The sequence below is a fragment of the Dasypus novemcinctus genome, chromosome 5 (assembly GCF_030445035.2).
Source record: "Dasypus novemcinctus isolate mDasNov1 chromosome 5, mDasNov1.1.hap2, whole genome shotgun sequence".
NCBI lineage: Eukaryota > Metazoa > Chordata > Mammalia > Cingulata > Dasypodidae > Dasypus > Dasypus novemcinctus.
In genome coordinates this window covers 30,070,605-30,085,354 of record NC_080677.1, presented here as the reverse complement: position 1 = coordinate 30,085,354, position 14,750 = coordinate 30,070,605, and the positions used below count along the sequence as shown (strand labels likewise).

The window sequence follows — 14,750 nt, the reverse complement described above, 5'->3', positions numbered from 1 at the left end:
ATCAGAGGGAACAAGAGGGTATGCCTTGAAGAGAATGTTATACACACGCTGAAAACCCAAGGACACCCTTAATGAAGTAACACAAGATGCAGTCTTCAGGAAGACAGGGTTAGGCTAGGGTGACCCCTCGACTTCATCCAGCCTCAGGGAAGAAACTTATTTCCCTGGGCATAATTATTTCCTCTGAGGAGAGAAGACCATGCAGGAAAAATATGACCATGCAGGAAAAATAACCATGCAGGAAAAATAAAGACTGAGGAAAGCTGGGGCTTCAGTGTTGTGATAATCTCCGCAACTTCCTAGACATTTCTAGACTATGCGTCATCTAATTTCATGACCACATTGTTGCAATAAAAAAAAAAAAAAAAAAACGCTTCTAACAAGAATATGACTTTATCAAGAAGTCTATTTCTCTTGAATCTGAGCTGAAAAAGAAACTTGTAGGATCTACAGGAATAAACATACAGGAAAAAATATGTCGACGGTAGCCAACTTTCAGTCACATAAACTTATACAAAGATGCGTAAAGCCTTTCAGATACTCTTATTTTATAATGAGAAAATACTTCTTAAAAAAAAAAAATTCCGCCGTGGCCGAGGAGCGTCCAGGGCACTGACCGCGGGCCTCCTAGCGCGGACCCTCAGGCTGCCAGGCCCAGGCGTGGGGGCTGCGGAGCCGCCTCAGGGTGTGCCACTGCACAGCGTGGGACCGCCCAGCCTGGGGCTGAAGGAGACAGACTGAGAAGGCCACAATCGAGGAGCCAGTGGAGGACAGAGCATCCTAACGGATACTCCGTCCATGGCGAGGGCCCTTCTGAAGAGCACGGCTTTCCTTTGGACGATGAGGATTCTGATGGGGGTCGAATCCCTGGGAGCTGCCAGAAGAGGTGTCCAGCCGTGTGTCCAAGGCCCAGCCTGCTGCTCTTTTGAACGAGGATTGGGACTTGGAGTTGAAAACGGACCAAGAGGATCCATATGATGCTGATGACACCTGAGGGAGCTTTTCCCCAGAGGCCAAACCTTGGGTGTGCTGTGCTCCACGAGGAGACATGATCTATGACCCCAGCTGGCACCATCCACCTCTGCTGATGCCCCATTATTCCAAGCTGGTCTTTGAAACAGGACAGTTCGATGAGGCTGAAGACTGAGTGTGGGGCCTTCCCGCTCTGTGGGTGGGTGGGGGACCTCCAGGTTAAGGCCTTTCCTCCCCTTTGAGGTGAGATGTCTTATCTGGGAAGAGGTTCCTGGTCAACCCCAGGTTTGGGATCCATAGACTGCTGTTAAATAAGGTCCCACTATTCTCCCCAGTTCTTTCCCCTTATCTCCCTCCCTTTTTTATTGTTTTATTTTAAAATTTTGTGAGCTCCTCCCTGGAATGTGCCAGTGTTTTTCTCTGTGTCAGGAGGAGGTGTGGTCTTTATAAATAAAGGTAGAAAATGTCAAAAAAAAATTCCATCAGTCACAGGCATAGGATAAAAAGGGTGCAGCTCCACCTCCCACTCAACCTACAGCTAGTCCCAGCTTAGGAGAAACCCAGCTTGAGGCCAGGTGACCTCGCCAGGTGAGTAAACCCTTTTGTTTAAAATGGAGACTACAGTTCATTTGACTTTTAAATAAATAATACAAACACACTGGGCCACATTCAATAAACGGAATCCTTTGTTTGGTCACTGTACATAGAACTCAGAAGCTTTAGGCTGCATAATAGGTTGTACTTAGCATTTGCTGTCTCTACCCTAGACATCCAATCAGGTACTTGGCCCAGCATGGTAGTTCAGACAAAAGCCTCAGCCATACCTCTTTCCATGCAATTGAAGAATCACTAAATATGTGTTGAATATATGCTACCCGAGTCCCGAGTCCCAGCTTGCAAACATTTCCATACGCTCCTATTAAATTCTTCAAGTTGCAGCCTAAACCTTGATTTTGGAAAAGTCACTAAATAGCCACAAAACCATTTTCAATTCCAGAAGAAATTCTAAAAGATGAACATAACTGAAAATAGATATTTGTCTTGGGCTTAAGAGTTAAAGCGGCTTGAATGTTATCTAATAAAATTCAGCATATTCCAAGCTTTGAGAAATAATTGCATTCCAAGGACTTCAAGTCTTTATATCACTTGAAATGTCCATTTACTCCATAAAACTTTACGATCAAAACCAAGTCTTTATGATTAAAACTAAGTCTTGGCCAGAAAGACAGAAACATCCAAGAGACCACGGAACTTCTTTTCTGTTTGTATAAGGTCAATGACCCCAGAGACTGTGCACGAGCTGTGGAAGGGGATTGTTTGACTCCCTTCTATGGAAAGTGGATCAGTGCTGTGGGAAGAGACAGACCCCAGGGACAGTATACTTTCAAGGAGAGAGTCCCTAGGTCCCAGAAAGCATCTCCAGCGACAGGGTTCTAATTCTCAGCTAGCCTTTTGACGACAGTCTTCAGGCTCTGGAGCGTGGCTGCTAAGGTTCCACTCCGGGCTCCGTGCTTTATGGGGGAGTGGCCTTGGTAAGGCATATCTAACCTGTCTAAGCTTCAGTCACCTCACCGGTAAAATGCGGATGCTAACAGTGCCTAAATCATGAAGTAGCTGTAAGGCTGAACCAAGGTAATGTGTAATGCCTGCCATATAATCCATTCCCTCCAAATATCCTCAGATGGCTCTTCCAAGTAGAGCAGGTAAACCAGGTGCTCTTGAAGGCCACCTTCTAGCTACCAACTTCAGTGATCATCAACCTGGGCCAGTAAGTTAATGGCATTGGCCTGCACAAAATGGTTATAGGCCCACTGCGGGCTTGTTCTCTCCTCCACTTCAGACGTCACCCCTCCAACTGCTTGGCCTGCGCAAGAGCCCCGTATCGCACATTTATTTCTATGGGTTAGGTTCTGGCCTTTCTTCACATACAGCTGTGTCGGGAGTAAGCCACGTGTGGTTTAATCGATCAGGTCCCTCCTAATGGACAAGAAGCTGACAAGAAGTCAGAATAAGTGTGAGAAACAGACCCGACATGACTGGGATGGAGGAAACATGGAGAAATAGGACGAGAGCACGATACAGCCGAGGACTGAAAGACTGAGGGTGGGAGGAGGCAGAGAAGGTTCTGGAAAACAGGGAGCAGAAAGGAGGGGCACCAGGACCCAGACACAGGCCAGTGAGAGGGGGCATGGAAAGGAGTTGAGAAGGCAACAGAGGGAAATAGTATCGGTTTTTGTTTTTTTTTTAATCTAGGGACAGCTTTGCAGGGAGCCCTCTTAAACAGTCTACTTAGTATTATATGAAACAAGTGAAACCAACAGATTGGAAGCCTGTCACTCGAAACTCAGTGGACCGTGATGGTTTCGATAAAACTTCAGGCACCGTGCTCTCCACAGGACTTCACCCAGGCAGACAAGGGTAAACCCCATTAAGCTCACTAGCTAATTTTTAAAGAGCATCCAAGTTTTGCCTTTCCTCAGCCCTCGAATAAACGATGGAGGCAAAACCAGCTGTAACGCACACGTGTCCCATTCTCCAGAAGAGCTGCCCAGCTTTACCCATGTGCCCTGCCATTTTCGAAGTGCTCCATCCATTGCCACAACCCGTTAAAGCACTGAGTCTTTCCGTGGAGTAGGAATAAAGCCACATGTTCAGAGAACAATGGGCAGTCCCCCTGCTTCCCGCCATCGCCTCCCTGCCTTCCAGCGACGGCTGTTTTGCTTTAACTTCTAGCTGGGCCCCATGCCCGCTCGAGAAGAGTCTAAAGTGTGCCTGTACCTCAAGAACAAGAGCAATCTCCCTAATAGTTACTGGCTCAGAAAGGATAACACTTATAGAGAAAGTTAATTATGTGAATTAAACACAGCTTGTTTCTCTTTTTGAAGTACATTTTTTTCATGCCTCGAGGAGGGTGATTTACAGACACATTTGTCTCTCTTTAGAGAAAATTAATTCCAGTTGGTGTTCTGGGCAGAAATGAGAAGATGGGGAGGAGACAGAGCTGCTTCTCCCTTGTACAGACCCAAGGCCCACCTTCCACCCTTGGCTGCCACCTCCCCATCGTCCCCACGGTGGGGCAGGGGGGTGCAGGTGGGTCCTTGTACAGTTTGCTGCCCCTCTGATAAAAATCAGACAAAAATCTTCACATGCAAACTTCCAAGGGCCGGCTCCATCTTTTAGACACAGTGAACTATTGACTTTAAAGATGATTTCAAAATAACCGATACACACCAGAGGGAACAAGATCACCTGCCACCGCTGAGTGAGCAGAGCTGCTGGTCACCCCAGCCCTGTGTGGATGCACTCGAGCCTGTCCTCTGCAGCCACCCTATATTTGTCCGGCTTTCCAACATGAATGGCAGTGACAGCCATCACGCACCACGCGCTCACTACATCCAGGCGCTGTGCTCAATATTTGAGGAGGATTATCCAAATGAGCAAACAACTCTGTCATGCAGTAGGTACTATTGTTATTTCCAGCCTCCACTACTCTGAGGTCAGAGCTTGGAACAGCTGCTCCAGAGCCTTCATAGCCCATAAATGAAAAGGTTACTTAGGTCTGGTGCATTTGATTTGAAAACCATTTCTGAACGCACAACTTTTACTTTTCCGAAAGGATTCTACAAATTGAGTGCATTATTTGTTCGACCTCCTTCGGAGTGTGAGGAAATTAAGGATACAGGAGGGTAAGAATTTTCCTTTCCTGAAAAATCGATTACAGCTTTTTTTGTTGTTGTCTGGGGGAGATAGAGGGAGAGTGAGTTAGTACTATGTTAAAGCTGCAATTATATACAGATTCTATAAGAACAAATCTAGATGACCACAGCTGAACAACTTGGAAAGCAAAATATCCCTAGAAGTGTTCTAATTTAAAAATCAACCCATTTGGTTATAGCATGCAAAGCAGAGGCCCAGAGAGGTTAAAAGATGTTTGAAATTCTCCAGTGACAGGCAAAGCTGAATCTCAGGTCTCCTATTAACCCAGAATTCCTTCTACTTCTCTATTCTGCCTCAAGGTCTTAAAACAGAAGACAACTAGATGAAGCAAACTAGACTGGAGAAACAGAGCATTCTAATAATAATAAACCACCAAAGCATTGTTATTTAGGGTTCTTCCTTCTAGAAAGAGATGTGCCCCCGGATTCAATGTATTCCTTCCTCTGATGAAGACAAAGCAGCCTGGCAAACCGTGTCTCTCCCTGAAGCCCTGCCTGCCCTCATTCACATCTTCCATCACTTTGAAGGCACAGGTTTCTTAAAGAATATTTATCCTGGCAGTAAAGATGTAAAAAGAAACTTGTCCTTTTTTAACCACGTTAGGAAATTTCATGCATAAAACCACCAGGCAGACACGAAACCAACAGGTCAAAATTTTCATCCAAGATTTGGCAACGTTGTTGAAAGTTAAATGACGTGGTTAACAAGATCGCCACATTATTTGCAAGCCAGGGAATTACAACCTAACTACATGACTCCTCTGTTGGAAGTGGATACTGGGTATTTTCCAGGGTTGATACCAAAATGGCAGGAGTTGTACTTCCTGTCTCTCTCAAGACCCAACCTGCCTCTGAAAGTGGTCAAAGGAAATTTGTTAAAAGGCAAGGGATGGCAGGCAATTACTGGTGGGAGTCCTAAATAAAAAGGAAGACTATACAGTGTAATATGCTAAACAGAATATCATTTCCAAATAGGTTAGAAAGAGAAGAAAACAGGTTTAAGAGAAGGAAGTTCCTAGTTTCATTAACTTGGAACTCTCTTGCAACAACTGGGACTATTTTTCTTTTTTCTTTTCCTTACAACAGACGTCCATGGTTTGCACTTGCCCAGCATCCAGCCATCCTTCCTCTGGTATCATCACTTGGAACTTCTTCGGGAAACCGCTTATTCCCATTCCTAGACCTTGCAGTTCAGATGGCAAGGGTCCCACGATGATCCTACCCGGGGCGTTTGTGCAGGCACAAGCATCAGCCTGGACAATCTGTATATTCCAATCCATTGGCCTCAGTTACTGACTCCAGAATGAACATGTGACCCAAATGGACCCAAAGAGATCCCAGGTTATGGGTGGAATTATTGGGCAAGAGAAGTTGAGCTGGCAAGCTCTATCCCTAGAGCTCTGGGTGTGGTATAGGAGAAGCACCAGATAAATAGAACTTACTGGAGAATGAAACCAACAAAGAGGAAAGTGGAGTGGAGAGATCAAGAGTGAGAGACAAAGCCTGAATATAATGTGTGAGCACCCAGATCTAGCTATACCAGATGCTAAAATCATCCCACTACAGAAGTCAATACATTTCTTGCTTTACTTTAGCCATTCTGACTATGGTTTCTGTCACTTTTAAGTAAAAGAGTCTTGACTAAGACATCCCTAGTCATCTTCAAAACCCAGGCTGTCACTTCCTGTGCTTGTCTAAGTGTCCCACACTGAGATGTAGCTATCTGAACCCTTTGTACTATTCTTGTCTTTTTAGCTACTTCTCTAATTGTACTTTTTATTCTGTATTGGAATTATAGGTAGACCTTCAGCTTTAGGCTTGGTCAATGCCCTAATAATCACTAAATTTCCCTATGCATAGTCAATACCTCAGACATAGCAGATACTCAACATGTATGTGTTGAATTGAACTGAAATTGAGTCCAAGTACTCTTTCATTGTACATTGTACCCATCAGTGGTTTTCCATTATAATTAGAATAAAATCCCAACTATTTGTCATGGCCTCCAAGGTGCCACAGGATCTGCTTGCCCCTGCATCTCAGCTCTCCCCACAATGGATCCGTGCTTTCCCTTGCGCACACCAAGCCTTTTCCCACTCAGGGCCTCTGCCCCTGATGTTCCTCCTGCCTGAAAGCTCTTCCCTCAGATACTGCGGGGATCATAGCATCTCGTCATTCAGGGCTCTGCTCGATTACCACCTTCCCTGACAGTCTTATCCAAAAACAGTACCTCCACCACTCTCCAACCCCCACCCTACTTTAGTTTTCTTCATGATGCTTACCACTGCCTGCCATTATAGTACTTATTTAATTCTTTAAATATAAGTACTTAATTATGTTTTTAAATTGTTTTATTCACCATTATATTCCTAGCACCTCAGATTGTACCCAATTCACAAAATACTGGCTGTTCTACATTTTTAAAATGAACCTAAATTTTAAAAGATGAAAAAAGCAAACTCTGGAATTGAAAACAACATACACAAATGGACTTAATTGTATATTAAATACATAACCACCCTAAAAAAATAGAATTAATTGACACGGCTTTTAACTACAACACTCTGATAATAAACTTGCAGTGAGATACCATAGTCTATCCTTAGGCACCTGCAAAGAACTCTTGCAAGTTCAGGAACTTGTAGGCTTTTTGTTGGTAATAGTACTGATAAAGTAATTCTGAAACCATGTTATACATATTGTAGGACAGAGCAAATGAATAAATACATTGACGCCTTTAGGAATCACAGTCCTCACCATGACAGAAGAGCCATACAAATGTGGAATGAGGAAAAGAGAAAAGAACCCTATGGTGTGAACTTAGAATTATGGGTATCATAATGAAGTCATTTTGCTTACTGGTTCTGCCCACAAAGTCTAAAAGTAATCCCAGTAGCAATGCAAACAAATAGTGCTCAGGTCTTGATTTCTAAATACCATTCCCCATGAAAAGGTACCAGGATCTTGAAAAAAATGGCCAATTCCATGGCTAGGGCAGGGAAAATACAAGATGATGCTGGAACATCTTTGTGTGCCAGAAAGTAAAGAAGTGCTCCGAGACTAATGGAGACCTGTTAAAAGGATACAGGAGTCAGCACAAAGGGGCTCCCATTGGCCAAACCTGGAATACCTAAGCATGAACCAAATAATGAGAGCAATGAATTTTAATACATCAAATATAAATAACCCAGGAGGCCACGTATTTAAAAGTAAATAATAGAAAGGAGGTAAGAAGGAAAGTTCTTTTCTATAGAAGAATACCAGCTGATATCTAGAGAAAGACAGATGAGAAATATCACCATTTTACAACCCCTAGTGTAATAAATGATTCAAACAGGAATTAGCAAATGGATGTTAAAATGATTGGGTGACAGATTTTGAGGGGAGCAGATTGCTCACATGTTCTCAGATTACTAATTACAAAGAGAAAAAGCTACATTTCCAATGGCAAGGTCTACAGATACCACTGTGACTAAGGGATCAAGTGCAGCATTGCCAATAATGGAACAAGCAGATTCTAAACCTCCTGATGCAATATAGTGGAAAGTACTCAGTGACACTATATGGTATCCTACCACATTTCTGAATGAATCTGAGCATTGAGAATCAGACAAATTCAGAGTAGGGACATTCTACAAGGCACCTGGCAAGGACTCTTTAAAAATATCATCATGAATGATAACAACAGCAAAAGGCAGGGGACTGAGATATGACAACTTATTATAACATGTGAACCTTTATTGAGCCCTGGAATTTAAAAAAAAAAAAAGATATGGAGGATACTTGGGGAAAAACTGGAGAATTTTGAACATGGGCTGAGTTAATATAATATATGTATATATGTATATATATTCATATATTCAGACACACACATATGCTGGGTAAATAAACCACAAATGTCATGAAAATATATTTCAGGCCTGATGATATTTAAAATGGACAAGAAAACATAAATTCAACTTACCTCCCCAGTGGCATAAAAGTCATTCTCCTTATATTCAGGAAACAACTGGAAAAACTGAATTAGTGCACTGCGAAAAGAACAACCATAAACATTTTATGGAATGAGATAGCTTCATGCTACGCTAGCAAATCTAACACTTTGGCAATAAGTTTCAAATCTGTGGCCCCCACAGGTACAACATTGATTCGTCACCGGCACAACCAAAGAAGATACCATTGTATCCATAGGGTATTTTTTCAGTCTCTTGTGCATAACACTCCATAGTCAGTGGAGGGTTAGAAAATCCAGTTGAGAAAGGTGGACATCCACACTCTGAGCATGCTTCTAAATCTCTGCCTTACCTACTGGGATCATCCAGCTGTTGAGAGGATCCCTGAGCAAGTGATTCGGGCTTCACCAATTCTTAACAATTCTCGGGGGTAGTCCTACAAACCTGCTGGTTCCACTGATCCAGGTTTGAGGTGATATCCACCTCAGTTATTTATCAACCTCTCCCTGTGGGGAACCCTGAACATTTCTCAAGGAGCTCCCAGAATGGCTGTGTTTTAATAACCAAAGACAAAGATCATCAAATGACTATAGTCTAAAGGAAAACTAGAAAATGACTGCACATGTGGAAGTAAAAGTGTAGCGGTCTTCTAGGGTTCAAAAATCAAAGTCCTCACAGAATGCCAACAGCCGTTTCAGTGAGCTATGCTGAAATAGATTTAAACAGACTCAAGAATTATTTTCTAATAAGTAAAAAAAAAAGTGAATTTTAATAGATTATTCTACCTTTGACCAAATATCTTTCAAAAAAAAAAAAAAGGGAACAAAAACTTAAGAAACTTGGAAGCTTTAAAAATATGAGTGTTTTGACCCAGATTGCCATGACTTAACTAGGTAGGGCGTTAGTTTCAGCTTCCTGCTGAGAGACTAAAAGCCATGGGGAACCAGCTTGGGAAGATGAAAGGCAGGGAGGCCCCACAAAACCAGGATGGGGAGAAAGTTCAAGGGTTAGGGAGGCAAAACTGGGTCATTACAATCACCACGGTCCTAAGCATACTTAATTTTCAAAGGCCCCATGAAAATCACCATTACAAACTACTAGAGCGTTTCAGTATACTTCTCTATTTATTATTTATAGCAGCCTTTGTAGCAACTAAATGTGAGAAATTGCATTGTATAGCTTCCGTATTTGTGCTGGCAATAAGCTGGCTCTAGAACAGAGATAAAAATAGGAGTTTATTCTCCACCCTTCCCTCCTCAGCTTCAAGCTAAAAACAACTTCCCTTTCTATCTTCCTGCTAGTTGCATTGGCAATAATTTAATATATTAATAGTAAATCCCAATTAAGCCCTATGCTTTAGTTTGAAGATTATTTCCTCAGAGAATTTTTAGAAAGTTAGGGTTGTCAGGTATAGCATATAAAAATAAAAGATGTCCAATTAAATTTGAATTTCAGATAAAAAATGAATAATTTTAGTATTAATATATCCCAAATATTGCATAGGGCATACAAACACACACACCTAAAAAACAAACAAAAAACCTGAAGTTCAGATTTAACTGGGAATTCTGTATTTTAGCTGGCAATTCTAATTGAGGTGGATAATCTCCCAGGTTGTTTCTAGTTTGGAGATATCAGGATTCACTAATCAAAGTTTCCAAGGCAAGGCCCCACTTGTTGAAGTTATCAGACTCTTAATTTCACAGTAAGATAGGAGCAAGAAATTGGCTAATAATAGCAAACACTCAATAGGTCTTAGTGCAATGGGAAGTAAAGAATGAAAAAGGTAAATTTAGTATATTAGATTTGCAGGTGCCATTTGCGATTTAACCGTTTTAGACTCTTCTTACATGGTAAGGATATGCTTAAAAATAGAATCTAGAATCACGTCCACATGATATTTCAAATTCTAGAAGCAGAATTTGAAATATAAATAATTCACAACACACACATATATACATGTGTGCGTGCGTGTATACATACTATGCATTTTTTTTTCAGGTGCAAGACCTCTACAGCCCAGGAAGCATGGGTCTCCATTTGGCAACCATGCCGGCATTGTGTCAAGACCTTGTCTAATAAATAGAATTTTAGCCAAAGGCTACTTGGTGGCTGAAAGTTATATTTAAGAGCAATATTTTTATAAAATAGAATTTGGTGGGAGCAGGACAGAGAAGGCTGGTGGAAATGACTCAAATGACCTGCAGACCCGAAGAGGGAGCAAGAGAATTTGGTCAGTTCTAATGAAATCCGAGGCACAACAAACACAGAAGACCGTCTGGAGAACTGAGGATCAAATAATCTAAGCCGAAGTGCCAGACCAAGAAAACCAAAGCAAGGTGTAGTTTCAGTCTCAGAGAGTTTGACTGAGATGCACCTGGCAACGCGAGCCTTGGCAGATATGTTCTGTTGGAGCAGCCTGAGGAGCGTCCTCTGCAGTCCCTTTATACCCGGTGGCTGAGCCACGGCGCTCTCTGCCCCGCACCGACAGCTCAGTGGTCTCATTTAATATAGGAAACCTGTGTCATCAGCCTTGTTGTCACAGAGCTTTGTTTAGTAATATGCATTATTCCCCAGGATAAACCAACATGTGGAGAAGAGTAGTAGCAGCATATTTCCTTAGTGACTAGAGTGTGAGCGCGGACAGGACTATGTCTGGCTGGTTAATTACTGTGTCCCCAGCCCAAGAATGGAGCCTGCCGCATAGTGAGCAATCAATAAAGAGTGGAAGCAGGGAGAGGCAGCAGCCAGGATACTCCTAATCAGTAGTCATTTTGTTTTTATTTTTTTCTAAACCAGAGTGGCATTGTAGCTCAATAGCAGATTCTAAATAAGAAAAATTAAAATTAAAAAAAAAAGGATAGTTAAACATCTTGTTAGTGAAAGAGTTCCATTTCTGAACACAAAGCAAAGCAGCATAAATGTTGACATCAAATGCCTGGGTGGGGTCTATGCCTTACAACCATACGTTATTTATTAATAGTCAAAGGGAATGAGATTTTCAGGAAAATGAGAGATGGTTTTCAAAGGCAGAAGAAGAAAGGTCCACTCTTTAAAGAAACCGTCTTATTCCAAACACCCATCTGGAGAGGAGAATGTAGTCACAAAAGAGAACAAACAGTGTAAACTATAAAGGAAACAGCTGAAATCAGTTTTCTACACTAACCTTGATTAGCTATTTTCCAGTTCTAAGAGCCTGAAGCAAAAAGAACTAAAACAGCTATAAACAATGGCTGCTTTGAAATAGGTTCTCTTTACATGTCATGAGAGAGGAGGTGTACCACATGTCAGCAGTAAATATGCACATACAGGGTCAACTGGAAGCTGTGACCGTCTTAGGGGGAGGGGACAGACAGACAGACAGGAACGGCAGCATTGCGCCCTCTGGGACGGGTGCTTTTCTGTAATACAGAACCTCCGCCCTCTGGGTGTTTGCTCCTTAAACGACTGAGCTTGTTTAGCCTTGAGCCAAAAGAGGTTTGTAGGGAGGATCGGAAAAATGAGAGCACAGTATTAGATGAGGAAGGCCGGTGCTTGAGTAACCCCAGGAGGACGGCTGTCATAGGTGGTTGTCTGTGGAGCAAACCAGAGAAATAAGCAGAGAGAGTGAACCAGAGGAACAGGCAGAGAGAAGTGGGGAGCCCTGAGAGCACCTGGTTAATCTGCTCTGGGGATCCACTGTAGCCAGAAACAGAGGTGCAGGTTTCTAGGCACACCCCCACCCCGGGGTTGAAGGAAGTGTTAAATTATTGGGACACGTGGAAAATGAAAGTGGAGAAGGTGATGACCATATTCTTTTCTGGGTAAACAAAGGACAGAGATGTCTCTGGGAGAAAGACTTGAAAGTTTCTCTTTCCTCTCTCCCTCAGCCATCTGCCTTAGGGAGAAAGGAGAATAAAACAGCTTTTGTCATCAGAGATTAAAAAAAAACAAACCTCTGACTCCTATTAGATCCACTTTCACCTTGAGGATTGGTTGGGTTTGCTTACCAAGTGATTAGGGGAATGAGCGGTTGGTTGGGGGGGCAGAGTGAGGACGAAGCCCGGATGCTAAGTTAACTCTTTCTGGACAGAAGGGCTCCTTTTAATAATTATTGTAATGCATGAACTGGTGACCTACTGGTCTGAAATAATTCAGGACTTGGTCTTTATAACACTGGAAAAACCTGACCGAATAAGAAAGGGTACTTTAAAAAAATATACTAAAAATAGCTATAACAAAAGTGAGGGAGAAAAAAGGAAGAAATCACATGTACACTGTTTGATTAGGCATAAAAGCCTACATTTCCCTTCACTTTTCTTATGAGCAAAAGAATAATTTTGTAAAATGAAGCGAAAATGGAAAAGACTGCTAAAAACAAGGTGAGTTCAGTTTGGGAATGCCATGAAGGAGAAGCATGAGTGAGTAAAATGTTGCATCTGAGGGCCACAAAAAGAGGGAACTGGGAAGGAAAATAGACAAACAAAATGCTGAAAAGATGTTGTCTCCTAGCAAAATGCGAAGTTAAACAGAATGTTGGAAAGCTAGCAGAAACCTCCCAGGCATCTGTTTGAAAGGTTTGAAAATAATCTTTAGCTGAACAATTCTGCTCTGGTTCTATTATTTTCTTAATGGGACATGTTTACAAATTTAAAATCATGCCTTAAGGTCTGGCCACTTTCACAATATCAATGATAGCTTAACAAAGTGGAAAACAGACAAGTGTGTATGATTGTGTGTGTGTGAATTGCTCATGTAGAAGTGTCCTTAAATCTTCAGAAATTGGATTATAAGGATCAATAAATAATAATTCTAGTACTGGAAGAAATTCAAAACTAAAATGAAGAAGGCCAAGAGAGAGTCAGAGCATTGTACCTGTATAAATTCTGTGCCACATCATCCTCGTTGACAGCATATCCCCGGGGATTATCCGTAAAACTGAAGCCTGTGCCAACCTGATGTGGAATAAAAAATACAGAGAAACATGCAACCTAGAGCCCTTCAGATGAATTCCATCCTGGGAGGAACTCGACCTTATTCCAAAGGCCAAGCCTCTGAACTCAGACTTTTTGGCCATCACCCACGTGCATTTAGGAGGTTGCTGTGCTTCACCAATTTTCCCCTCCCCAACTCAGACCCCAAATAAATCAGCACAAATCTCTGCTTTAAGGTCAGTGCTGGTTGCCCTAATTCCACAGTAGGGATCCTGTCATATGTTGGCTTAAGCAGGAGGAATTCACCTTTCCTAGCCCCTACTACAATATCAAAAGACCCGAAGTTTTTTCTCTTTGAAATCTGAAGGGTGTATACTCTGTACTGTCAAGAAGGTACTCTCTAGGCTGGGGATAAAAAATGGTTGTGGGTGTTTTTCCTTTTCTTTATTTGTGAAAAATATGGCTATCTAGTCATTTCACCCACCATAGATAATGGATTTTAAAATAAAATTATTAAGACTAATTTTAAACTAAAGTTACTTATACTCAGAAGTTCTCAGACAACTGAGTTGTAAATGAAAAGAAAATGAAACCAGTTATTTTGCATCAATAATTTGTCAAGGGAGCATCCCCAACCAGGTATAAAGATTTTTTGTTTCCTCATATTTTCTAAATACCGAAAGGAACAGGACATTTACTATGAAAAAGGATTGTTGACAAATGGGAAATACAAATGTTGCTCCATACTTTTTTTTTCTAATTTGAAATTAGAAACCAAAAAAACATTCCAAAACTATAGAAGCTGACCCAAAAATTACTCTATTTTCAGCTCACTGGAACCAATTTTAGAAGAACTTTATAAAGAGAATCCCTCTTTTGTACTCTGAGATGAGGCATTTTGGTCTCTGTCATAAATGAAGGAAAATGGGTTTGACTTTTTATATCTAAAATTCTATTTGAAAAATTAGGTGTTCAGAAACTATATAATCTGTAATGGGGAATTCGTGTCATCAGTGGAAAGAAACTAATCCCTTGTCCTAGAGAGTGTAAATCTGTGAAGAGAATATTTTTGTTTTGTTTTGCTTTGTTATCTTTTTTAAAAAGATGCAGAGATCACAAAGAACATTTTTTTTAAGATTAAAAATAAGCAAAGGAGAGACATCAACAAGTAAAATTCCCAAACTCAGATATGTTGA

The 14,750-nt window shown here is 41.5% G+C and overlaps 1 protein-coding gene across 3 annotated transcripts in view; it reads right to left on the bottom strand.

The window, feature by feature from the left end:
- The window catches only part of CPVL (carboxypeptidase vitellogenic like), a 130,520-nt gene that overhangs the window by 64,598 nt on the left and 51,172 nt on the right, over positions 1-14,750 (bottom strand). For all 3 annotated transcript variants that reach the window (XM_004476077.5, XM_004476078.5, XM_058296839.2), the window contains 2 exons: positions 13,496-13,575; positions 8,653-8,719 (listed from right to left, as the gene is read on the bottom strand). In XM_004476077.5, the coding sequence (XP_004476134.2) occupies positions 8,653-8,719; positions 13,496-13,575 (147 nt within the window). The remainder of the gene's footprint in view (positions 1-8,652; positions 8,720-13,495; positions 13,576-14,750) is intronic.